Source organism: Callithrix jacchus, chromosome 1 (assembly GCF_049354715.1).
Source record: "Callithrix jacchus isolate 240 chromosome 1, calJac240_pri, whole genome shotgun sequence".
Classification (NCBI taxonomy): Eukaryota; Metazoa; Chordata; class Mammalia; order Primates; family Cebidae; genus Callithrix; species Callithrix jacchus.
Window position 1 is genome coordinate 184,590,662 of NC_133502.1, and position 25,488 is coordinate 184,616,149.

Below are 25,488 nucleotides of genomic sequence, written 5' to 3' on the forward strand. Positions count from 1 at the left end.
CTCATTGGAGTGCCTGGCACAGAGCAGGTGCCCTGAGGACTCTCAGAATTGGAGCCTAAGGCTCCATCTGTCTCTGCCCTGTTTCCTGGGGATGCTGGGGATACTGTGCCCCAGCCCCGACACCCGCCCAAGTTCTGGTGCCTCTTCCCGGTCCTCAGAGCGTCCAGGGAGCTCCGTCAGCAGAAAGGGAAGTGGCAGGCACCTCCTGGTGATGCTGTGTGTGTCAGCTCTTGGCCAGGGCTGTTGGGCTGAGAAGACCCCAGCAGGACCCAGAGCCTCTCACCAGCCCAGCACAGGCTCTCAGCTGTGCGGCCTGGACAGCTCCCCGAGCCCCCACACCCCGAGTCAGGAGGATGGCCAGAGGGCTTCTGCGCCCTCTCTCTCTCTTGCATCTCACCTGTCAAAACAGAAAAGAGGAGCAGAACAGCCTTTGGTGAGATGGCCAGTGGTGAGGCTGTCTCAGGAGGAAGCCACTTTCATTGTCTGAAGGGCAGTTCACCTGAGGCAAGAGAAACCGTCTGATTTTGGTCAGGTCCTCTGCCTTCCTGGGACCTGGCCTGTGTGGGGGGAGGGCTTTTCTGCTCACTGGGAGCCTTGGGGGTACCCCACAGACACCCCAGTCCCAACAGTGGGTTTGGGGAAGAGGTGGCCAGGTCCCGGCCTTGTGGCTTACGTGCAGCAGATGATAAAGGCCCCATGAAGATGTGCACTCAGTGAGATGGCGGAAGAAGCCTGCTCCTACTCAAGGGATGGGTGAGGGAGTGGGGGTCTGCAGGGGTGGGGGCGTAACGGTAACCCCTGCTCGTCAGGGCAGGCACCCACACCTCCACCCAAGGGGGGCCTGTCCTGTGAAGCTGCCCCAATGCCTCAGAGGGCTTGCCGTCCAGCAGGCAGCGCAGGGAAGATGAGGCAAAGGTGATGAAGAGCAGGGGGTGGGGTGGGGGTGGCGGTGGGCCCGGGGCCACAGACTCTGGACCAGAAAGGCAGAGACTGACTTAGGGTGGGCTCTTTCCCTTTTTTTTGCCTTTTTTCTAAATCAAGGTAAGATTCACATAACCTGACAGCAGCCACTCTCACATGAACAACTCGGTGGCATTCAGCACATTCCCAGGCCTCCCAAGCAGCCTTGTTCCCCGCCCACTGTCTCCCCTGCTTCCCGTACTCAGGATTCTACCACCAGCACTTTCTCCATGCCCTGCCTGAGGCCCCCTTTCTGTTTCCTGAGTGCCTGTTCCTTTCCTCCATCAGAGTCCATGGTTACATATCAGGGTGCCGGTCTTGCTCCTGCTCCGCTCCTGCCTTGCTAAAGAGAGGCTCCAGGAAGTCCCTGGCTGCTCCAATGCCTCCCCTGTCAGGGCTCTGCTCTGTGCCAGCCTGAGGGGGCTGGGAGTGGAGTGGTCGAGCCAGCCTTTGGGTTGGGGGCTGAGCTGGGCCCACCAGCCTCACCCTGGGCCCTGGGTGCAGTCCTTAAATTTGTAGAAGCCAGGCCCTGAGTTTTATCAACGGGTTTTTGCCTGGTATCTCCAGCTTGGGGTTCAAATTGAGGCCATTGTCCCTTTTTTTTAGTAAAACAGTCCCAATCCTCTAGTCCCCAGGCTGCTCCCTGAGGCAGCCTCCTCCTGGAGGAAGTCAGCCCAGGAACCCAGAGTGGTGCCTGCTGAGTCCTGGAGGACAGTGAGGGGCTGGAGCCCCCAGAGCCCAGAGGATGAGGGCTGTGCACAGCAGAATGGCACAGGACACTGGACAGGGCCTCACCCGCCTGTCCACCCAGGGATCCAGGATGCTGGACGGGGCGTCACCCGCCTGGCCACCCAGGGACCCAGGCCACAACAGCCAAAGCCCCACTCAGAACATCAGGCCTTGGCAGGCCCCAGGGAGTCCACCATGAGCACCACTCCTGGGGTCCTGAGGCAGCCCCCGGGAAAACCACCCCCGCTTTGGTTCTGAAGCCAGCTCCTAGAAGGCATGCCTTTGCAAGACCAAGCCCAGCTGGCCCCGTCCCCACTGCCAGCTGCAGGTTAGGGTTAGGGAGTGGCTCCGCCCACCTGCAGGATGACGGGAGATGCAGCAGTGTTTGTGACTCTGCAAGGCCCGTGTCTCCTGCGGAGCTGGCCGGAACCCCTGTCCCTCCCCCACTGCCATTTCTATCTTTAGGGCGGCTGTTCTGGCCAATGGGTTCAAAGCCTGGGCAGGGCAGCCCTGGGCCCTCCACCCCTCGGGGGCCACCACCCTGACTAGGACCCTGCTGGGCTCCAGGGCACCTCCCTGGGCCTCGGATACCAGGAACACCTGCCATCCTGCCGGCTCTTTTGGGTGTCACTGCTGTGACCACCATGAAGCCCAGTGTGCTGACCCTGGCAGCTCCCACCTCTGCCTGCTGGGCTGACCGTTTGAAGCCCGTGTCCACACCAGGCACTGGGCTGCATGGAGGGGACAGGGCTAGCTCCAAGAGGCCGGAAGGGCCCAGCTTGCCCTGTAGCGAAGCTGTCCCTCTGTGCTCAGGGATGTCCCTCCCAGCCTGAGCTGCTCACCTCGCCCACTCCCCAGCCTCGGTCCCTCCACCCACGCTGTCCCTTGCAGCAGCTGGACTCTGCCTGAGCCGCTGACACAGGGCCTTTTCTCCCGAGGTGCCTCTGCCAGGACCCCCTCTCTGGCAGGTGGCAGGTGAGCACCAGTTCGCATCCAGGGCCGACTCAGGACATCAAAAATCAGTCTCTGATGCTCTAGTGGCCCTCCCAGCACCAGGCTCCCTCCTCGGGACCCTCAATGCAGCTGAACTTACATCCCCCGGATGTAAGACGAGGAGGCACCACTTGCTGGAGGAGCCAGGAACCCAGTGGCCACAGCAGAGGCCTCCGTAGGTTCCCTGAAGGGCCAGGTTTGGAGGCCAGATGGCCCAGAAGGAAGGCGGCCAGCAGGGCTGCAGGGAGGCCCTCCATTCCGCTGGGGTACGTGGGTGGGCTGGCAACCCTGACTCCCAGGAGGGACAGGAAGGCACTTGGCCCCCTTGAGAACAAGGTCACTGGCGCCTGCTCCTCCAGGGCTCCTGTTCTAGTAGTGGGGGTGGCAGGCTGGTTAAAAAGAGACCCAGGTCTGCCATGGAGGTGGCAGGAAGTGGCAGAGGAAGAAGCCTAGGCCAGGACTCTGCCTGGTTGTAGCTGGCAGCTGAAGGGGAGCCTCCTGAGGAGGTCTGGCTGCGGCAGGGAGGGCTGTAGGAGACCTATGGGTTCTCTCCCTGGGGTGGGTGAGGGAGGGGTGGTGGTGGAGGGCCTGTGAAGGTGGAGCCAGGAGGAGTGAGGGCGACTGGGAGGGAAGCGGAGGTGGGGAGTGTTCAGACTGAGGCCCGGCAGGTGGGTACCCATGAAGGCCACGCCATGTCCTGGTATGGGGAAGATGGGGACAGATGGGCTGCCGTGGCCCTCCAGGTAGGAACAGGCAGTTGCTGCTGGATTCTCAAGTGTCCAGAGAGTCAGGGCCAGACCGGGCCGGGGTTAGTGATACAGGGATGGTCTCCACGGCTGCACGAGGCCACTGGGGGCCAGAGGTCACTCGGGGTAACCGTTGCTCCAAATCCACCCCATCCCCGGTCCTGTCTTAACCTCTCGCATCTGGCCACAGCCCTCCTCCACCTTCTTCTAGTGGCTCTGGAGCCTCGCTGCTCTCCTGGGCTTTTGGGCCTCTTGGATGCTCCTCCTCGGCCCACTCTCCTGCCCTGGAGACCCCCAGAGCAGAGCAGCTGCCTCTCAGAGAGGTAGGGCCGTTGGAATCACAGGGTACCGGGGCTAGGCCTGCTGAATCCGAATCTCAGGCAACCAGTGTGCATGCTGGAGTCCGTGATGGAACCTGGGCTCCTTCCTAGGACCTGCTGGCGCCTGTGGAGCTGGCTCGGGATCTGGCCCTGGGAGGAAAGGGAGGCTCTTGATCTCCCGAAGCTGCTGTGGAGTTAGCGTGAGTGAGGGAGAAGAGCCGCCCAGGGCTGTGGAGGTGGCGGAAAGGCCCCACCAGGAGAAGAGAGACCTGGCACATGGGGCCCCTCCAGGCCGGGATGCAGACGATATGGCACAGGTGCCAGCAGAGCCCTTTCCTCCAGGTGCCCACAGTCTGGCCACTCACTGTCCACCCTGGCTCACCTCAGCGGGATGACTGCCGCCCCCACACCCTGTGCGTAGGGGCCTCCATGGCAGGGAGGCGGCCCCGAGGTGTTCACGCTGAATCTCTGGCCTCCTGCCTGCCAGCCTCATGGCCGTGTGTTTGCCGAGGCTCAAGGAACTTGGGAGGGCTGGAGGGGAGGCCAGGCTCCCAGGAATTTATCCCAGAGCAACCGGAGCATCTTGCAAAGGAGCTGGGGCCTCTGTGCCATGGAGGGTTGGGGAAGTGATGCATCACCAGGGACTCGGGTGTCAATTCCTGAGTAGCAGCTCAGGGCCAGGGAGCCACCCTGCTGAGTGCCTGCCCAGAAGCTGGGCTCCGGCACAGCCTGCTGCTGCTAGAGCAGCCCCGAAGCCCCCAGCAAGTGTGGCCGAACACTGCCTGTCTGTGACCTTTGTGCCGGGTCCCAGGAGTGTGGTCTCAGGGAGAGTGAGCAGTGATGTCCCGCCCCACCCCGAAGTGCAGGATGACAAAAACAGGAACTGGCCCTCCCTGCTCCCCCTCCCCCCTGCAGCCTGCGCATGGAAGCCCAGCACTTCTCCAGGGACAGGGAGTGTACCTGGCTCCAGGCAGGTGTGCCAGCAGGGGTGCAGGTGCACAGACATGTGGAGGTGGCTGCTCTGTGACAAAACGGTCCCCGCTTTAGTGTCCATGGGGGAGGGGTGTTTCCTGGTGCTTCTTCCAGACAAGCTGAAGGATGGAACAGGCAGCTGATGGTCACATAAACTACCTCCCCTCCACAAACCGGGGCAGAACATGTTTGTTTCATGATGCAATTTCATCTTACGGGGATCAGGGCAGGAATGTTAGTCGGTTTCACATCCTGCTAATCCACTCAAGCAGTGGTCTGTGATTGAAGCCGAATTTGCTTCAGAGATTCCTGCATTCCCTGAAGAAGGCAGCTCTGCCCCACTGAGAGGGTCCCACTTCCCTTGGTTTCTCTGGCCTGGGGCTGGGGTCATCTGGTAGACCTGGCTCCACTGGAGGCTAAGCCAGGGCCCAGCACTGTGGATCTGACCAATGGCACCAGCACACCTGCACTGCGGGGTCAAAGGGGACCCAGGAGCTCAGGTGCTGGGTGCATGTTGGGTGGGAGTGCTCACTGGCTTACAGACCAACCCCAGCAGGCAGGCCCAGTGTGCTCCCAAGGGCAGAGCCAGGGTCCCCAAACCAGCACCATCCCTTGTTCTGCTTTCCCCTGTGGAAAAGCACGGGCCTGTGGTTAGTGAGGCCGATGTCCTCATCTCACAGCTGGAAGTTGCTGAAGGCTAGTCTGGGGATAGACACTTGCTCATCGGGCCCCACACTCCTCCTGGAAAGCCTCACACTCCTCCCGGAAAGCCCCCTCTGTGGGCAGTCTCTGCTTCCTGGGATCATCTTCTCCAGCTGATGGCAAGAGCCGAGGGGCATGGCAGAGCTGACCAGCCAAGGGGGTCTCACCCCTGTCCCCAGGAGGAAGGCACCATTGCAGGCACTGCCCTGAGAGCAAGAGCGTTGTGACCCAGGCCCAGGAAGGCGGGGTCAGAGCCTACTGTCCAGGCCCTCCACGGCCTTAGACGGGGCCAGTTGGTCCAGGGAGAGCAAAGAGCAGGGGTGGAGCTGGGGGGGGGGGTCCCTGCATGGTTGAATGTGGCTCCTTCTCTGCCACTTCTCAGCCTTGCTCTGACCTGCCACAGCAGTGCCCACAGAGTCTTGGTGGAAAGAACAGAACATCCCAAGGTCCTAAGCCAGGTCCCTGGAAGGATGGTGAGCCAGGGCATCTGCTGTGCCTGGGGCCAGCTGGCATGGGCACAGGACAGGCTATATCATCCTCCGGGGAGGAGGTCGGCTCCCGCAGGGCTGGGGACATCTGTGGGCTCCTTGTCAGGCGCGTTTGGGTCTCACAGGATAAACGGGTGAGTACTCTGGTTCTCGTCAGTGGCTGCAGAGCCCGTGCCTCCCTCTGCTTCTGAATTAGGGCAGTGCCATTTTGGGTTCCACATGCCCTCCCTCGGTTCAAACTGGATGCTCTAATCGTCTTCCTCTTTTGTCCTAAATTTCCCTCTAATGTTTTACGCAGCTGTGAAGCAGCTGCTGCCTCCTGTTCCAGAGAAGGCTGAGGTCGGCGGCTGCAGTGACTCACCTCCTCCCTGGGGGCACTGCAGAGCCCCTTGGCCAAGTCAGGCTCAGGGGACAGCCAGTGCCCTTTGCAGGACAAACGTGAGAGCTAGGCTTGGGAAAGCCCTTGGCAGCAGCTGGAGGCTCCCAGGTAAGACAGACAGAAGGACTCCAAGGGGTCGGGTCCCAAACAGCAGGGCTGCCTTTCCGGTGGGTGTTGGGTGGTGGGCGGAGGGAGGGTAGTTGTTTGTCTGTTTTTGAAACAGAGTTTTGCTCTGTTGCCCAGGCTGGAGTACAGTGGCACAATCTTGGCTCACTGCAATCTCCGCCTCCCAGGTTTAAGCGATTCTCCTGCCTGAGCCTCCAGAGTAGCTGGGATTACAGGTGCGTGCCACCACACCTGGCTAATTTTTGAATTTTTAGTAGAGATGGGTTCCACTATATTGGCCAGGCTGGTCTCAAACTCCTGACCTCAGGTGATCCACCCACCTCAGCCTCCCAAAGTGCTGGGATTACAGGCAGAGCCACCACACCCAGCCTGGGGGTGGGGTTAGTTGTAACTTGGCAATAGATAAGCAGCTCCTGGGAGGCACTCTCGGAGGCCTGTGCTGCCCTGGCACAGTCATTCAGAAAGTTAGTGCTGACGGCCTGCTATGCACCAGGCCCCAGGGACCCATGGGACAGCAACCTGTTCTTGCATTTGTCCCTTCAATCAATCATTCACCTGACCGCCGAGTGTTAGGCTCGGAGCTCCCAGAGAAGGTCTAGTGTTCTCCTACAGACCGACCCCTGGAGACACCCAGCACCAGGATACATCCCTGAGAACAAGCCCCAGGAAAGGGTTTGGGCCACAGGTGGCTGTGGTGGCCTGGCCCAGGGTAGCTCTGCCTCAGGCAGGGCATGCAGCCAGCCCCTGGCACCTTCCCTCACAGAGAGGGTCTGCCCAGTCCCAGTGGAAGGAACAGAGCACAGCCTCCAGTGCTGGCCCTACCCCAGACCCTGGTAAAACAGTGACCCAGGGACTCTGGAGCTCCCTGGCCCACTGCAGCAGCCGAGCTGTGGTGAATCCTCCCCCGAGTCCAGCCCCAGCCCTGGTCCTTCCTCCCTGTACTTGCCACCTGGGGACAGAATTCAGGCCTTGGGCTTTCCCTGGGCATGGCCTGGGAAGAGCCAGTCCAGCACTCCGCCCCGCTGCAGGCTGTGGGTCCATCCTCCCTGGGTTCCCACCCTCTTATCTCACAGGAAGAGCTGGGGCCAGGGAGCTGCACCACTGCCTGCCAATCAGCCCAGTGACCGGCAACCCCAGGTGTGGGGACTGTAAAAGGAGTACTTGCCTGTCCACGTTTGAGAGCAGACTTTTTCTGGGCAGGAACATGGGACTCACCTGCCAATGGCTACCCAGGCAGGGGCTTCCCAGTTCCTCAAGGGGCCTGCATCCCTCCATCCTCTGGAGGGAGCATGGGAAGGAGCCAAATTTGGAGGGTGGCAGGGCCGGGAAGTGGAACACGGCATCGGGAAACGCTGGGGCGCCCAGTGCTGCACGCCCACACGTGTATACACACATACACACGTACCAGGCATGCACCCCAGCCAGGTGCAGGAGGTGGGGTCAAAGCAGGCTGTACCATGCACAGGTGGTGACTGAGCTCCAGCTGGCCCAGCTGGAGGCTGCGGGAGAAGGGAGATTCTTTAGGATGCTTTTATCCACTGTGGAGCAGGAAGGCAGCCAGGGTTATCACAGCACAATTTCAAAAACATACAAATAATTCATGCCAACATGATGTCATGGTGTTGCAAATAATGAATCTACACTTAAAATCCAGATTGGTAGCTTCAAAGAACAGCCCCCACCCCTGGAGAGGTAGGCAGGGCGCAGAGCCAGTCCTGCTTGGTGCTCGGAAGCAAACTTGGAAGCAGCCGGGTTCAGAGGAGCCCAGTGGCCACCCTTGCTGGGAGAAAATGGGGGTGGAGTGAGGCCCAGCACAGTGAGCAGGGCCAAGGGTCTAGTAGCACCCAAGTTTTGCCCAAAGGTGAGGGAGAGAGTACTGGCCTGTATGCACCCACTGGGAAGAACTGGAAGTCCACATGCTCCTGGCCTGTGAAGCCCTTCACCAGTGCATCAGCCACTGGGGTGGGAGGAAGCCTCTCCTACTCTGACAGCCTGGGGCAGGCAGGCCCAATGTGCTACGTGACTCCCAGGGCCACTCAGCATCCCTGTGGCTCGCCTGGGCCTCGGTGGCCAGTCCTCGGCTGCAGACCCCAGTGAGGACAGGGACCTCACCCCCCACTGCCCAGCAGCTGAGGCAGCAGTGCCCCCATTAAACCTGAGATGAACTTCTCTGGGTCTCTCTGGAAGGAGCCCTGCCCCAGCCTCTGGGCCCCAGGTCGAGGGCAGTCACTGAGTGGTGATGTCACCCATCCAGTCCAGCCTCTTCGGGCTGTGGCCAACAGCAGGCCCAGGCCCATCCCATCCTGAGGGAGGCGGATCCTGGCTGGAGCTGACTAAGACTTGTGGCCACGCCCTACCAAGGTGTGCCCACTGGTACCTAGGCTCAGCCTGTCACGGCCCCTTCCCTAAGCCATCTGCCAGCCCAGGCTTGATTGATCTCCATATGAACATTCATACAGCATTCTGCCGGGACTGTCCTTAACATTCTAAGGAAGCAGAACGAACGCTCTCCCCATATACTGAACGATGGTCACCGTGCTGCTGATGCCATGGTGGCTGTGGACTTTGTGTATGCACTCGTCAGTCCTCCAGGCTCAGGAGGGCAGGGGCAGTATGGCCATCTCCAGGCCCCACCAGCACCCACCCTCTGACCATGGACCTGCTGGCCACCCCACCTGCCCCATGGCCTTTGCCTGCCACCGTGTCCTTACCTGACCCAACCTCGGCCAGCTGCATCCTCCTCACCCCCATCTTCCTCGCTGATCCCACTCCTGCTTCTCCTGCTCAGCCCTGACCCCTCTCCCCTCCCTACCCTGTGTTCACTCCACACCCACGGCCCTCACAGGACAGGGACACCAAAGTCCTTGCATAAACTAACCAAGCCCCTTTAGAAAGCCCACTTTCCAAACAGCTGGCATCCTCCTCCCCTGGGCCCTGGGGCTGGGTCAGCGCCCCCCGGCTTCCCAGGCCTGCCCGGTGCCCTCAGCTAGAGGCAAACCCAAGCTCATGGGTGCGGCAAGGCCAGCAGGAGGGGCCCTGGGGGCTGTAGCTCACCCCTGAACGCCCTGGCTGTCCCCGTTGATTGATCGAGTGGAACACTGGGGGGGCCCCGCCCCACCCGCCCCTTCCAATCAGGATGGCAGGTGGCCGCAGAGGGACTGGCCCGACATGGAGGAACGCTGCCGGACCCAGGCTATTGGGAGACTCCAGGTGTGGCCATTGACCCACTGACAGGGCGTCAGACGTGACTATTTCCTGGGGGCTGATGTAGCCCGAGAGCATCAAGACCCAGCTCTACCGCCTGCCCACCTCCCACTGGCCTCGCCTCTGCAGGAGGCCGCACAAGGACTGCAGGGGGAGCAGCCCCACAGGGAGGGGGTGCCTGGCAGCCTGTCCGCAGATGCAGCAGCCTGCCACCCCGCCCCCAGGCGCAGTGCAGGCCACACACCTCGAGCCATAGCAGCCCTGCCAGAGCCCGTGTGACACAGCTGCTGGCAGGCCTGGGCACGCTGCCCAGCTGGGCTGGGGGGAGGAGCGCCGGGCCTGAAGCCGCTGAATCAGCTGCACCCGGATGCCCCGCCTGGGCAAGGATGCTGGTGCTGCAGGGCGCTCACTCTTTTGGGAACTGTCAGGAGGTGCGCCAGGCTGGGTGGGGAGTGGGTTTCTGGACTGCGGCCTCTGCAGTCTCCTGAATGAGAAGGGCTGCTCATGGGGGCTGGGTGCAGAGTGGCCCCAGCCTCCGAGAGCATGAGCAGAGGCCTGCAGGGAGGGCCTGGGCAGAGAGGGGCCCTTCCCAAAGGAGACCCGTAAGGAAGAAGAGCAGCGACCTGGTCTCTGCAGATCAAAGCACGTTTGCCTCCCCCAGAAAATGCTGAATCAGCACCCACGGCACTGCCAGGCTCTCGCCCTCCTCCATTTGCACGCTGGAGGGGACAGGCCCTCCCAAGGTCACGGAGCATCAATATTAGCATCGATGTGGCAGCCTGGGGTCGAGCTCTGGTCTGGAGCGGGGGCTGTGCCTGGCCCTGCAGTCCTTCTGGCTGGGGACTGTGTCTGGAGCCCGGGCCCTTTCCCCTCAGCCCCTGCCATCCCATCCTGCCACCTGGGAGGGGCGGGAGGTGGAGGACATTCCTGAGTGTGTGCACGTTTTGGATGGTTCTGCCTGTGGAAGCTGCAGAAGGGGGCTCTGCCAGGGCAGCCTTCCGAGGCCACCTGTGTACCCTGTGTTGGGGACGGGACAGTACTCAGCCCAGCATCTTACGTCTCCAGGTCCCCAGCAACCCCCTTCCAGCCTTCGCCCGCCCTCTGCTGGCTCCTTGGCTCGGATTCCCCTCTTATGCAACAGAGACCCCTGGTCTGGTGCCCAAGCTGGTGTCCCGTGTGATGGACGACAGGGAATGGGGGGTTCTGGGAGCCACTTGGCACAATTTCCCGGGCTAGGGACAGAACGAAAATCAGACCCCACTAAGTCAACAGCACTAGGCTGGCTATGGTGGCTGCTTCCACACCCCGTGCCTGGCTGTGACTTCCTGACTCCGCACTCTGTTCAGCCTGATATGGAGCCGCTCTGCACCTCCAGGCCTCCCTCCCACCCATCACTGCCCAGGGGCTGCCCTCCCTAGGAACGCTCTGACTCCTCCCACCCCAGCCCACCCAGCTTCCCCTCAGCTTCGCCCCTGCCTTAGGTGGGAGGCCTTCTCTGTGGTCCAGTGGATTGGACCAGGACTGCCCACCCTCCCCCATCCTCCAGAACGAACAGGGAGCTCGTGCCAGGCTCCTCTCCCAAAGCCATGACTCCATGACTCCCAAATCCACTGCTATCCAGTGCTATCACTGGGGCCTCTTGTCCAGCCCATGCTGGGCAGCTCTGATTCCAGAACCTTCCCAGCATGCTCCTGATCTCCAGGCAGGTCTGCAGCTACCTCCACTTCCCATGTCCCCAGGAGCAGCCAGTGGCCTCCCTGCCCACACCTGTCCTTCCCAGCTCACTCAGGTCCAGCTGCCACCCTGAGGCCACTCACCTCCCTCACAGACAACCTGGTCCTCTTGCAGCGGGAAGGGAATAACCGAGTGGACAGGCTGCCTCGTAAGCATGGATCCTGTCTCCTATCCAGCTCCCAGCTCCCTGCAAAGCAGCTGCGCACTGCCTGAGACCTCTGCAGGAGGCAGCGGCAGCCATGTGCTCAGGCCTGGTTCCCTCTCAACGAAGTCCCAGTCCTTGACTCCTCACCACAGCTGGACACCCCGGGAAGCCTCCAAGCGTGCAGATCATTCGCATGTTTTCATACACGTGGAGCCCAACATGAGCAAACCAGGCTGCTCTAAATGTGACAATTCCATGGAATGCCCTGGTCCCCAGGCAGTGGTCCTGGTGTATCTTCCCATCCAGCTGCTGGGAGGACCCAGGCTGCACAGGACAGACAGCCCCAGACATGCAGCACCATTGGCGGCCCTCGAGATCCCTCTCTGGGCGCGCCCTTACCAGTCACTGCAGCATGGTCTGGCCTTCGCGTCTGTCACTGTGGACAAAGGCTCAGGGGATAACCTCCAAGGAGCGCCGGCACAGCTCAGCCTGTCATGTGGGGCCTCAAGGGGAGGACAACTTTGAAAATGGAACCTGTCAAACAGAGCGGGCTGGGCGCAGTGGTGCATGCCTGTAACCCCAGCACTTTGGGAGACTGAGGCGAGCAGATCACGCGGTCAAGAAATTGAGACCATCCTAACCGACATGGGGAAATCCCATCTCTACTAAAAATACAAAAATTAGCTGGGCGTGGTGGTGGGCGCCTGTAATCTCAGCTACTCAGGAGGCTGAGGTAGGAGAATCACTTGAACCCAGGGGGTGGAGGTTGCAGTGAGCCGAGATCATGCCACTGCACTCCAGCCTGGTGACAGAGCAAGACTTCGTCTCAAATAAAAATAAATAAATAAAACAGGGGAAATGCCTGGTTAACAAAGCCTGAGGATGACAGATCTGCTGGGAAGCGGCGGTAAGCAGTTCTGCCCCCCTTAGATTCCCCACAGGGCTCCTCAGCCCCCGGAAGAGCCGGCTCAGTGGGGCTCCTGAAAGGCCACACATCTTGGCCACGGGGAAGCTCCTTGGCTCTTGGAGCCTGTGACATGCCCCTGCTCAGGGGAACGACCTGAGTCCAGGAGGTGGATGCTGCAAGGAGCTGTGATTGTGCCACCGCAGCCTGGGCAAAGGAGAGAGACCCCATATCTGAAAAAAAAAAGAGATCCTCGTTATAATCCAGCCACAAGTGGCTCCTTCTGTGGGAACTGTTTCCTTGGGTCTGATGAGACATTCCATGGTCACAGTGGCACCTGTCCACGTGCTCAGTGGTCCTGTGGGCTGGTGGTTCCTGTACAAGGCAGTGTAGATGAGGTGTTGCCATGGTCGAGGGAGTTCTATCGGATAGAGATGGCCCACGCAGGGAACATCTGAAAACATGCCAAATCCACTGAAAACCAGAGTGAAGCCGGGCAGGGAGGGCCAAGGAAGCCCCAGGGAAGGCAGGAGCCCTGCACAGCCTCTCTGGTGTGGTATGTGGCCAGGTGTGACCGCCGTCAAGGGCACAGCCACCTTCACCCACACCCACCTGGCAAAGCCATGTGCCGGCTGCTCTCCCTGGCCAAGTCTCAGCGGCCCATTTGCTAACTGCCCCAGCTTCGTGTGCACAGCTAATGCTGTGTACCCAGCCCTGCACCCACCTCAGGGCTCACTTGCAGCCCGGCACCCGCTGTGGGGCACACAGAGCTCGACCCTCAGATCAGAAGCCTGGTCTGTGAAGCAGTGCTCCACATCAAGCCTTAGCCCTGGGTTTGGTGAAACAAATGTCACCCTCCTAAGCTTTTCAGGGGCAAAGGTTTTTGTAAGGATTTCACAAACTCTGCCATCAAAAATGAAACCCCAAAAGTTTAGTTTGGTGAAACAGTTTCACACAACTCTACAGTGGATATGGACAGTTTCCCTTTACCTTCTTGAGATGGGGTCTCACTGTCACCCAGGCTGGAGAGCAGTGTCAAAATCATGGCTCACTGTAGACTCAACCGCCTCCCACCTCGGCCTCCCAAGCAAGTAGATGAACTAGAGGTGACCACCACTACATCTAACTTTAAATATTTTTTGTAGAGATGGAGTCTCCCTCTCGGTTGCCCAGGCTGATCTGGAACTCCTGGGCTCAGGTGATCCTCCCACCTTGGCATCCTAGTGTTGGAATTACAGATGTGAGCCACTACAGCCAGTTGGTTTCCCCTTAAGTGGCACTTTCTGGCCATAATGACTGCTGGGAGGAAACTGTTGTCATCTTCATGTCATTAGAAGCCTCTGCCAGTGAAAAAATGAGAAACATGAACTTCCTCCCTTCACTGAAGCTAAGGAAGCCTTTACAAAGTAAAGATTCTAAAGAAGAGGCTGTCTCCCAATCTTCAAAGTATGTTTTTTTTTTTTTTTTAGACAGTCTCACTCTGTCACCCAGTGCAGCAGTGCAATCACAGCTCCCCACAGCCTCCATCTTCTAGCCTCCACCACCACAGCCAGCTAATTTTTTAATTTTTTGTAGACATGGGGACTCACTATGTTGCCCAGGCTGGTCTTGAACTCCTGGGCTCCAGTGATCCTCCCGCCTTGGTTTCCCAAAGTGCAGGGATTACAGGTGTGAGCCACTGCACCTGGCCTCAAATGGGTTTTAGATAAGTAAGAACTTTGGTTTTCTTTTTTTTTTTTTGAGACGGAGTTTCGCTCTTGTTACCCAGGCTAGAGTGCAACGTCGAGATCTCGGCTCACTGCAACCTCCGCCTCCTGGGTTCAGGCAATTCTCCTGCCTCAGCCTTCTGAGTTGCTGGGACTACAAGCACGCGGTACCATGCCCAGCTAATTTTTGTATTTTTAGTAGAGGCAGGGTTTCATTCACTATGTTGACCAGGATGGTCTCGATCTATTGACCTCGTGATCCACCCGCCTTGGCCTCCCAAAGTGCTGGGATTATACGTATGAGCCACCGCGCCCTGCGTTTTCCTTTTCTTCTAACCGGCATTTTCTTGCTCACAGCCCCAAGACCTCTTTCCTTTCAGCAGCATCGCAAACACCACCCCAGCTTTACTCCAAGACTGAACTAGGTAGGCCAGGCGGGGTTGCTCACGCCTGGAATCCCAGCACTTTGGGAGGCCTTGGCAGGTAGATCACCTAGGTCAGGAGTTTGAGGCCAGCCTGGGCAACATGGTGAAACTCTGTCTCTAATAAAAATACAAAATCTAGCTGGGCTTGGTGGCAGGGGCCTATAATTCCAACTACTCAGGAGGCTGGGGTATGAGAATCGCTTGAACCCGAGAGGTGGAGGTTGTAGTGAGCCAAGATCACGTCACTGCACTCCAGCCCGGGTGACAAGAGCAAAACTCCAAAAGACTCTCAACTGCCCAGTCAGCTGAATGCAATTTCCACCAGCCTGCACAGCAGTGTCCTGGGGACTGCCCTGCTGACAAATCCTTGCCCCTCAGCTAGGCCACCTCCCCAGGGCAGCTTCCCACAAAGGGAACCTTGGCCTCGGGGGCTCCTTCCCTGTCATCACAGATGACTGTGAAAACTTTTCCATCTTGTGGGACAATATGGTTCCTATGTTGCTCTAGCTGATTACTGTGTCCTTAAAAAAGGAATAAAAAAGTTGGGCTTTAAGCAATCACTCCATCAACACATTAAAAAAATAGGTTTAATGCAGGTGGTTCATCTCATGACGAATTCACAGGCACTGGGGACAGCAGGCAGCCAGGTGCTTGGAGTGTACCACGGTGCCGCCCCTCCCTGTGGCGCTGACACCCAGCCACTCCTTCTCCTTCTGCCAAGGAGCTTGGGCGACTCTGAGTAACACGTTAACAAAAAACAAAGCTTATTTGAGGAAATAGCGTGACTTAGTGCAAAAGATTCTCTGCAGCAAGAAATGAGACTCCCCCCCACCCCAGCAAGGACGCTCCCTGCCCACCTGCCCGGGGCCTGGACTCAGCGGGGCTCCTCGGTCATCCACAGAAGCTTGCCAACAAATCAGGGAGCACGGTTTACAGTCAAGTATTTTTTGCTTTCTCTACCTGATTTAGGGTTTCTCAAAAAGTTTTTCTTCCAGTGGCACACAACTGTCCTCATGGCTCCTGGGCCACTGGCCCGCCTGGCAGGGCCCACCCACGCCTGGATGTGGGGACATGGACTGGGGTGAAGCTAGGGTTGCCATCTGAGTGCCACAACCTGTGTCCTGCTCCAGGGCGGCCTCTGTCATCATCCCTGCAATCATCATTCAGGGAGCCCTCCCATCTGCCCCCAAAGTCACACAGCTGTGGGCAGTCACCATAGTGATGCAGTGACTGCAAGGCTGAGAGGAACAGAGCACGGGGTCTTAGGTGAGAGCCTGGCCCATGGTGGCCGCCCTCCCTGAACCCTGTCCCTGTGCTGTCATCCAGAACGCCCAGTCACTGGAGGACAGTGTGGGTAGAACCTTGGCATACGCCCATGGCTGCAAGAGGCTACTGGTGCCACACAGGTTCCAGGTCAGTGGTTGCCGCACTGAGGCCTCTGCTCCCTGCTCCAGACACTCGGGACACACAAGTCTCCATCCCAGCTCACTGCAGCCTCCATTTCCCGGGCTTTCTTTGAGGGTGTCCCCTCAAATAAAGAGGCCCAATCCCCCACCCCCTACAAAAAAAGCCAGAAAGGAATGGAGATGCCTCCCCAGAAATTCAGATTCTACTGGACATTTTGACAGCCCTCTCGGAACAGGCAGGCAGGCCAGTGTTGCTAGAGTCAGTCCCCTGGCTCCCAGCATTCCCCCAGGCCAGCCCCAGAGCTGGGAACCTGCTGAAGCCCCTCCTATCTGAGCCCCTGGGGTCCCCCCACTAGACTGCATGTACACAACCAAGGAGACCCTGCAGGCTGGCCTGGGACTCAGGACTCACAGCCCTTCAGGGTGACACAGGGCAGTGTCAGGCCTCAGGCGGCCCCTGGCAGAGTGAGCAGCTTTGTGGCAGTGTGGTGTGTCATCGAGGGGAGCCCTCCAGATTTGCTCCTGGGCACACAGCCCTCTGTGTCCAGGGGTCTCCCAGGGTGATGTCTAAAGTCCCTGGCAGGTGTGGTCCTGGAGAGAGGCCCACCCCGCAGTACAACCTGAAGACATGTGAGTAGGAGCCACCGGTAGGTGGCACCGCCCCTGAGAGTGCACGAGAGGAGGGTGGGCACTGGAAGCCAGCCTAGGGGTGGCACCCGCACCCCCACCACGTAAGTCTCAGCCCTTTCTTTTCTCTCCGTGGACACCGAGGCAGCGGTGCCGGCCTGCAGGATGGGCAGAAGGGAAGGCGCTGGCCAGCCCCACCCTTGGAGAGAACACAGCCACGGGCAGTGAGTCCAGCTCGCGCCCACGGCCCTCACATGTCCACGAAGACCATGAAGCACCAGCCGAGGCCCCCCACCAGCAGCATGGTGACGTGGATGCCATAGATGAGCAGCTCGTTCACCAGACGGAAGTCCACACGCCGGCGGCCCAGCAGCAACAGCAGCACCGACAGCTTGCGCTGGAAGCGCAACAGGACGCGCACGCCCAGGTACTGCAAGCAGAAGAGGGCGGCCAGCGCGCCCCAGAGCGCCGCGGTGAACAGACTGCAGCTGAAGTAGAGCAGGAAGCGGATGAAGCCGTACAGCCAGCGCGTCTTGATGTACACGTCGAAGTTGTTGTACTTGGTGCGGGCCAAGTGAGAGGCGCGCACGGGCCCGCAGGCCGCATGCAGGCAGGTGGTATGCGGGCCGTGGAAGGAGCGCACCCGCCGCGGGATGGGCATGACCGGCATTGGGCCCTGGCGGTGGCGTCCAGGCGCGGTCAGCGTAGGGGTCATGGGCGCCTAGGCCTGGGAGCCCGCAGCTGAGCCTCAGGGGAGGCGTCGGCCTGTGGGGAGAACCACGAAACCCAGGTCAGTGTGAGGACGCCATGCGGATCCCTCCCTAGGCACCAGCGGGTTAAGGCAGACACAAACTCCGGTGCCTGGACTTAAGGAAAACAGAGTCCTGTGCGGGATCTGTGGGCACTCCTGGGCTTACTCTTTTCTCAAACCCTCCCAAGGATACTTCCAAGGGGCCCACCACCTTCGAATGCCAAAGTGTTTGCTCTAGGCCTTCGGGGTAGTGGCGGGGGCGGCGGTGATCAATGCCAAGACGGACAGGAAGGGGCCGGCGTGGCTCTTTCCCACGGGATCCTAGCAGCCCCCTACTCGCTGGACCACCCAGAGTGCTGGGATTACAGGTGTGAGCCACCGCGCCTGGCCCCACCCTCTGCTCTTATGCAGTTTGCCTGTTACCACCCTGGCCTTCCGAGGCTGCCTGACCCAGGGCTGACAATATCCTTGAATGGCACCTGCAAGAAGCCAAGGGGCTGGGAAAAGAGACAGGTAAACTGAGAACGAGCCCGGGGGGGGGGGGGCGGGTGCGGGGCAGCTGCCTCCAGCAACCTGACAGGTGCCGGGGGCCAAATGGACGGCTGGGGGGCCCTGGGGTCACCCTGCCGGGCCTGAGCCCCAGCACTGTCCTTCCCTAGCAGTGACCTTGGGCAGGTCACCAGACCCCAAGACGGCTCCTGCTTGTCCTGTGGGAGGGAAGGGGCTGGGCAGCGGCCCTACAGACCCTGCTGCAAAGAGTGCACGTGGCATTTGGCTCCAGCTTCACCTAGTAAGTGCCGTTTAGAGCTCGCCTAAATAATCCGTGGAGCGGAATGAACTCAAAGGTCAGGACGTATCAAATCAGAGAAGGAAAGTTGGTAACAGAACAGGGGACTGTAGCCAAGAGCCTTGCCGCCCGCCGTCAGGCAGTTTCAGCCTGGGGCTCCGCCGTGGAGACCGGGCCAGGGCGGAAGTCGGGGGGCCGAGGCCGCCTGACCCTCCCGCGCCGCAGGGCCGGGTTCCTTCACGCGGTGCCGGGACCAGAGCAACCCTGTTTAAGGCCAACCTCGGCCTGTAGCTGGCTGCGGCCGGAACCCCAGCCATGGCGGCGCCCCTCAAGCATGGCTCGGCGGGGCTGTGTCCTCCCCGTCGGCTCTCGCGGTCCGCAGCTCCGCTTGGGTCCCCATCTTTCCGCAGACGCCCGCTAGGCCCGTGGCCGGGCCAGAACCGTTTCCTCGGGGCCGCAGGGACGCGACGGGCCCCAGGCTCGGCCCACCCCTCGTGAGCACCCGGCCTACGTCGCGTCGGGCCCCGCCGCTGCAGAGCCCCTGCCGGATCCACTTCCGGGTCCCGCGCCGCGCGTTGCCTTGGAGGCGGCCCCGCCGAGGCCGGGTTCCCGCCCGCCGCTCACCCGGTGCCCGCTCCGCGGAGGCGCCGGCGTCCCGGACTTCGGGGCCGGCCGGCGGTGCTGGGGGCCGGGCCTGCGGGTGCCCCTGTCTCTCGGGGCTCCGTGCGCAGGGCGGCCGCATGGTGCCGGGGCGTGCAGCTGGGGAGCCGGCGGGGCGGCTGCGGGGGTGGCTCACACGTCCCGGGCTGAGGTCGCCCGGCAGAGGAAGGGGCGCTCGGGCGCAGCCGCCGGAGGCGCTTGGCCCAGCGTGGGAGCCGTAGCGCCTTCCCTCGACGGCCACCGTAGGGCGCCCTCACGCCCCCTCCACCCGCGCCGACCGAGCCGCGCCTCCCTTCCCCCTGCTCCGGGCCGCGCAGGGCGTCCGGGACTCGACGCTTCGCGAGGGCGTGCGCCCGTGCGTGCGCGCACACACCGTGAGCAGTCCGTAGCGTCCTCGCCGCGCCTGATCCTGCGCAGACGCAGATAGCTGGCCTGCGCGTGCCGGTCCTGGGCAGCGCCTCCGCCCATGCGCCGCCGCACCCGGAGGCAGGTCAGTGCGCACGCGCGCTCCCGCGGAGTCGTCCTCTGGTTCCACAAGAGGGTTTGACCCGGGTCGTGGCCCCCTCCTGCGGTGTCTGCGACCCGGCGCGCTGCTGCCTGGCTCTGGGGTGGGGCCGGGCCCCCGGGGAAGCCGCCTTGTAGGCGGGGCTGGACGGCTCAGGGCCCGGGAGCACGTCTGGTCCGCGCAGGGCCGTGTGCGGAGGCGTCCTGCGCTGCCCTGACCTGGGGCTGGGAGGACTGGGCGACGGCGGGAATGACGGCGCCCCCAGGCTCCAGGAGGGCCCGGAGGGGTAGGGGCCGCCGACGCCGCGCGGACTCGGGCGACAGGGAGCCGAAGTGGGAGACGGCCCCGGAGAGCGAGCAGGCCCTGCAGCCGCCCCAGGGCCCCCCAGTGAAGGAAGGGCACCTGCGATATTGTCACTGCGCCTCGTCCGTACAAGCTGGTGGGTATCCTGGGGGTTTCCCAGCAAGGAGTGTATTGGGGAGCGTTCCTGGGTGTGGCTGTTGGGTGGGAGGGGAAAGGGAAATCAGGGTCAGCAGCTCCCGGGGCGACCGGAAAGTGGGTGGCCCCTCAGATTCGTGGCACTAGAACAAGGGGCTGGGCCCCCCTGCCCACCAGGCCCGTCATTGGCCGCAGGCCTCCAGGGCCCACGTCCCCGCCGCGGGAGAGAGAGCCGCCTTTACCCGGACATCTGGACCAGCAAAGGCCACCAGGAGGTATCACAGCAAAAAGGCCAAGAACCTTTTTCTTTACCGATGGCTTGAGGCAAATATTCCAGAAGAAACAGGTGTCGGGGGAAGGTTGGCTTACGCCTGTCATTCCACTGCTTGGGGAGGCCAAGGCAGGGGCATCACTTGCGCCCGGAAGTTTGAGACCAGCCTGGGCAACATAGTCTCTACAAAAAAATTAAAATCAATAAATAAACAGGTCTCCTTTCTTTCTCGATAACCCCGTTGCTGGTTCACTTCTCTCCCTCCCCAGATGTGAGGCGGGTCCACATGTTTAACCATTGAGATAAGGCTCACACCATCATTCCAGCCTCAGATCTCTTGTGCCGAGAGTTCCAGACCAGCCTGTGTGGCATGGCTGGCAACATGGCCTCCACAAAAATAAATACAGCAAAAAATTGTAAAATAAAAACATTGAGATGAGAAAAAGCATCTTGATGCCTGCCTTCGTTTTTTTTTTTTTGTTTTCTGTTTTAAAGACCACTAGAGACAAACAGGAGAATTCTCCCCTTCCATTGTCCCAGGTGGCTCCTGCTGGGACACCGGCACTGGGAGATGGCACCCGTGGCCAGGAAGAGGGTGGTGTGTAAACCAAGTGGTCACCTGTCACTCTGGGCTGCTCTTATGCTGGTGAGGGTGGTCGCGTGTCCGTGGGTCAGGGTTCACACCTGGCCCATTTGGTGGCTGTGTCACGGTAGCAGCAGAGCCACAGCCCCCTCCTGGCTGTGGGTTTCCCTCGCCCTCCCTGCCTTGCAGTCCCCTGTCTCCAACTCTGGATTAGACGGCCCTGCTTCCCACTGTGCAGCCGTCCAGAGAAGCACGGCACGTGTGCCTGCGCTTTCGAGCCAGACATCCACCTGCAGTGCTGTCCTGCTCTGGGGACCACGACCCAGGGACAGCAGAGCCCCCACCCTTGAGGCACCTGCCATCTTGTGACAGGGACGGGCCGAGGGGCAATTGACTGGAAAGGGTGGCAAGTGTCACGTCAGACATGGTGTTCATACAGGGGATGTCCCAGGACTTCTGGGCCAGAACTCCCTCCAGTGGGTCAGCATCGTCCCAAGCCAAAGGCCAAGGAGGTCCCTTGGCGGGTGTGGCCATCAGAACGAGCTGCTAATGAGGAGACCTGTAAGGGAGCAGCCAGCTAGTGAGGCTGTGGCTGGCCCTGTACCCAGACCCTGGAGCATCGTACAGCCTGGGTGGACGCAGGTTGTGTGGGGCCTGAGGCTCTGTGGCTTGAGGGACCTTCCTTAAGAAAAGAATACAAAATTACAAATAAAAAGTTAGGCACAGGCCTTGAAGTGTCTGCTGCTAAACTAAGGGTCAGGTGAACCCACTGCCAACTGTGCCCAGAAGACGACCCCCCAGGCCAAGTAAAAGTGGTTCTCAAAGTCATGACTGGTGTGATTCCCCTTGTCAGCACAAACATATTCTTCAATGTCCGTTTCTGGGTGAAGTCCTGGAAGCAGATAAATGTTAGCAGAGGTTATCTGTGTGTGGTGGGATTAGAGAAATTAATACATTTTACTTTCTAACATTTCTGTACTTTCTGATTTTATGTTTTCAACATGACCAAAAAAAAAGCTAGATTGGGACAAATAAAAAGACCTGCATGTCAGCCAGAGTGGCCTGAACCTGTTCCTGCATCAGAATCTCCAGGAAAGCGGTGACCCTCCCTGGTAACGTGTTCCTCCTGCAGGAGGTCTCTGTGTCCTAAGTTAGTTCCCAAAGGGTGCAGCCACCCCTCATGCCTGTCTGTGTTGATGGTCCCACACTTTCGGGTCTGCTGTCTGCTCCACCAGTCCCTGCTGGCCCCAGGTGGGGATGGCCACTCCAGCCGTGAGAGTGGCTTCCTGGGCTGAGCCTGCTGCCTGCTGCCCATTGCTTCCAAGGTTGGGATATCACTTGGTGTAAGGAGACAGCGAAGGGACAGTGAGAGGGAGCCCTGGTTGCCCTTTCCCAGGAGAACGAGAATTTCAGTGCGGACTTGCTTATTATTTTACTTCAACAGAGGTGTTATGGTCGGAGAAACACTTCAGGTGCCTTGGATTAAAGGGTGAGTCCTGTCTGTTTGGAGAATCTGCCAGCTCTGCACCCATGGAAGCGCCTGTGCCCCGGGTGTGGGTTCTGGTCTTTTTTCTGACAGTTGGGGTTGCCCTTCCCTGGCTGACCCCCCAGAACCTGCCAGCCTTCCCTAACTCCCTGTGAAGCCAGGGGGCAGGGTGGGAGCCTGCACCCCTCTACGGGGGCCTTTTCTCTCTCTCTGCCCCTCCTCTACCTTCCAAGCTCCCACCTGCCCTTCCGGACCCAGCTCGTATGCTCCATCTCTGGGAAGCACCTCCAGCCTCCTGCTGCCCCTTCCCTCACACCCCCTGTCCCTGGTGGTGGGGGGCATCTAACTGCTCCTGCCTCCCCCCCATTGGTGGCCCATGTCTCCTCTGGCCCAGTGCTCTCTTGGTGGCCACTGTGAGATTGGTTTTTACCTCATGACCCAGTCCACGTGTGCACAGCTTAAGTGACTTCTCAAGACAGTGCTTTCCTCCCTGGCCATGCTGCTTCTCCTCCTTTGCCCACTCCTGAGTTCTACACCCTCCCGTGCCTGTGGCCTAGCCACGGCTTGGTCGCCCCAGGACCTCAGTGTGCTGGGGATTTGCCGCAGGCTACCCTGGCGCGTGAGGTCCAGCCGGGTTTCTCATCAGCCTCCAAATCCCTGTCCCTGCACTCCAGCCGGGTCCCCATCAGCCCCTCCCCATCTTGTACCGCCAGGCCTCCTGCCATGCTGTGGGCAGTGGCCTAGCGCCATCTGCTGGGCTGATGCCTACAGTGCCGCCAAACTCAGGAGGGACCGGTGGCTCCAGGTTTGTGGGAGACTTTAAGTTGGGGCCGAATGTAGCACTCGCTGCCAATGCAGAGCCAGGTGAGACCCCCTGGCTGCACAGCCTAGAACACTTGTCGGGCCTTTGAAGGGACAGCGAGCCAACCCCTGCTTGGAAGGAGCACTTTCCCCACCGAGGCTGGCCCAGGGCACGTGTTGACAAGGTGTGCCGCCTCTGGGTGTGGGGCGGGTTGGAGCCCACCCCAGCCCCTCCAGCACCATCCCTCTGTCTCTCCACTTGCTGGGGCTGGGGGCGGAGGATGGGGTCACCGTGGGGATTGTGTCCAGCCAGTTGACTTCAGGGTCTCAGCAGGGAATGGCTCTTGCTGCCGGGACAGTGGACACCTAGAGAGCAGAGTCCTGATCTCTGATACCAGCTGCTGGGCAGAGGTGGGGCCAGGGGAGGGGAAGGGATGGGAGAGGATGGACCCCTCCAGGGTCCTTTAACTGGTCGTTGGACAGGGCCAGTATGACTTCAAGTTCACTGACAAACCCCCACTCCACGTCTCTGGGCAGGGGTCCTGTGGCCCCATGGAGCTGAGCCACGCTGGAGGCCAGTGAAGGAGACAGAGCACAGGAGCCCAGCGTCCTCTCGGCTGCATGGCATCTCCACCCAGGCCCTTCTGCAGCCGCCTCCCCACTTACCCAGCAGGAGACCAAGCCAGTTCTTTCCTGCAAAACTGGGCTGCCGCCATGACTGTCCTGCAGCCAGACAGAGGCCTGAGGGAGGCTGCGTGGTTTCCATCTGAGGTGGAAGCAGCCCCGGGGCTGCCCCTGCCTCCTGCACACCGCCTCCTCTTAGCTCCTAGCACCTGCTGGGAGAAGCTGGCCCCAGTGTGGACAAGCCTCTGGGAGACTGGAGCACCCACCACCCTGCGCCTCCCCAGCAGAGCCCTAGACAGCGTGGAGCAGAGAAGCCCTGCCTGGCCCTTCCCCGCAGACTCTTTGAGTGTAAGTAAATCGTGGCTGTTTTGTACCACCAAGTCTGGGGTGGTCTGTGATGTGCCCAGATGGTTTGAGAGAGAGAACTTGTCACTTCAAATCCTCATGGCCGCCTTCGGGATGAGCAGCTTTGCCTCCCCTGGCAGATGTCCCCATGTCAGGCAGACATTTCATTCACCACAGAAATAGCAGAAATATGGACGGCTGTGCAGAGTGGCCCAGAGCAAATGTTCCAGACCCAGCCTGCCCGATGAAAATCTCAGCCTCTTTGAGCCTCAGTCCCTTCATCTATAAAGTGGGGATAAGGACACATGGGCTTAGAGGGATGCTGTAGGAACCCACTTTGCTGGCCTGCATGGAGCCTGCAGAAGAGGGTCTGTCCCCACCTTATGGGGAGCCAGCCTCCAAGGGGGCCCACAATGGCTCCCTGCACTGTGCAGTCCCCACCACGCTGGATAGGGTGAACTGTGTGAGCCAGAGGGCAAGGCAGGAAGATGATGTAGCTTCGAGGCTGGGTCACACTCGGACTTGAGGCTTCTGCCTTACTGTCTCTCGGATCACTCATGGGAGAAGCCGTGAACACACGATGGCAGAGTAAGTGCTAATAAACTCCACCACGGGAAGGCAGCGATATTCGTGGGATGCAGGCCATTGGCTTGGCTCGTGCACAGAAACCCCAGTCTGTCCGCATGGGGAGGACAGGGCTCCTTGCCCATCTTCTTGGTGACTCTGGACTTCTCCGGGCAGCAGACCCTTGGCCACCTAATGCAAGTGGCCTCCTAACACCCAGACTCAGATTACAGAGGGGGCTTAGGAGGCCTGCATTCAAGGTTAGCACTCACCTTGGGCTCAAGCCCTCCCAGTGCCACCAATGTCCCTAGACACGGGCCTGGGCTGTATTGTCTCCTGTGCTAATTTCACAAAACACACAACTCATACTCCTGTTGATTGAACAGTTTCTTGGTGATAGCAGTGAAGATTTGTGGCCAAGTTTATCATTACCCCAGAGCATGGACGATTGGTACTGCTCGGAGGAGCTCACACGGGGGATTATTTTATGGCACGCTTGGAAGACAAACATACGCATTTATATGTCACTTGTTGCAGTAGAAATGCTAACTTGTACTTCTTTCAAAACTTTTAATGCATCGTATACATTCTGGAAGATTTACCGCGTGAACGGGACGGCTCAAAATTTACTTTCAACATATTTGTCACTTTGGCAATAGCACCAAAAAAAATCTGGAAGATATTGCATCAGAAATAAATCATAAAAAGATGCATCGTAAAAGAGGATTATTTTGGTCGTTAATGGCTGATGGCCCCCCCAACGCAGGATTTAAAGTTAAATTATGCAAAATAAAAAACAAACCTTATAATACTTAATCAAACATGCATAAAACTGTCAGGCCCAAATAAATTCTCTCAATTAACTTGCTTCAGATTGTGATTGCATTCGCTAATTTAATCAGCCCCAGAGTAATCTAGAGGCTGGGAAATGATGAATCCTATGAACACCAGCCCAGAGGGGTACGGACACCAAGGCTGCAGCGGAAGGCCTTCCGAGGTGGGCACCAAGAACCAGCTCTCTTTCCACCTGAGGAGCTGCTGCGGTCACTCCCTGACGTGGAGGTAGATTCTGTCAGCTGGGCACAGGGTTGGACGTCACTGCTGTCT

General features: G+C 59.7%; 2 protein-coding genes across 44 annotated transcripts; one reads left to right on the plus strand and one right to left on the minus strand.

The window, feature by feature from the left end:
- Positions 1 to 15,102: 15,102 nt before the first annotated feature.
- On the minus strand, positions 15,103 to 19,183 carry TMEM250 (transmembrane protein 250). Of its 6 annotated transcripts, none has more exons than XM_078331568.1 (2): positions 19,138 to 19,183; positions 15,103 to 17,331 (listed from the first exon to the last, which is right to left on the minus strand). In XM_078331568.1, exon 2 carries the CDS (start codon positions 17,279 to 17,281, stop codon positions 16,817 to 16,819), a length of 465 nt encoding a protein of 154 aa, XP_078187694.1. In that variant the 5' UTR covers positions 17,282 to 17,331; positions 19,138 to 19,183; the 3' UTR covers positions 15,103 to 16,816. The 6 variants fall into 6 exon arrangements, with proteins under 6 accessions (XP_078187694.1, XP_054093985.1, XP_078187691.1 ...); XM_054238010.2 differs by lacking the exon at positions 19,138 to 19,183 and adding an exon at positions 18,729 to 19,115; XM_078331565.1 differs by lacking the exon at positions 19,138 to 19,183 and adding an exon at positions 18,616 to 18,650.
- Positions 19,184 to 19,257: 74 nt separating this feature from the next.
- LOC144576988 (uncharacterized) lies at positions 19,258 to 25,249 on the plus strand. 38 transcript variants are annotated; one of them, XR_013520007.1, is made up of 8 exons: positions 19,258 to 19,708; positions 19,885 to 19,982; positions 20,519 to 20,624; positions 21,579 to 21,673; positions 22,006 to 22,050; positions 22,761 to 23,259; positions 23,386 to 23,820; positions 23,995 to 25,249. XR_013520007.1 is itself a non-coding variant. In XM_078331629.1 (4 exons), exons 1-3 carry the CDS (start codon positions 19,519 to 19,521, stop codon positions 21,625 to 21,627), a joined length of 333 nt encoding a protein of 110 aa, XP_078187755.1. In that variant the 5' UTR covers positions 19,258 to 19,518; the 3' UTR covers positions 21,628 to 21,673; positions 22,006 to 25,249. The 38 variants fall into 38 exon arrangements, 4 of the variants coding, with proteins under 4 accessions (XP_078187755.1, XP_078187783.1, XP_078187793.1 ...); XR_013520012.1 differs by having other exon boundaries at positions 22,761 to 22,911; XR_013520008.1 differs by having other exon boundaries at positions 21,583 to 21,673.
- Positions 25,250 to 25,488: the final 239 nt, after the last annotated feature.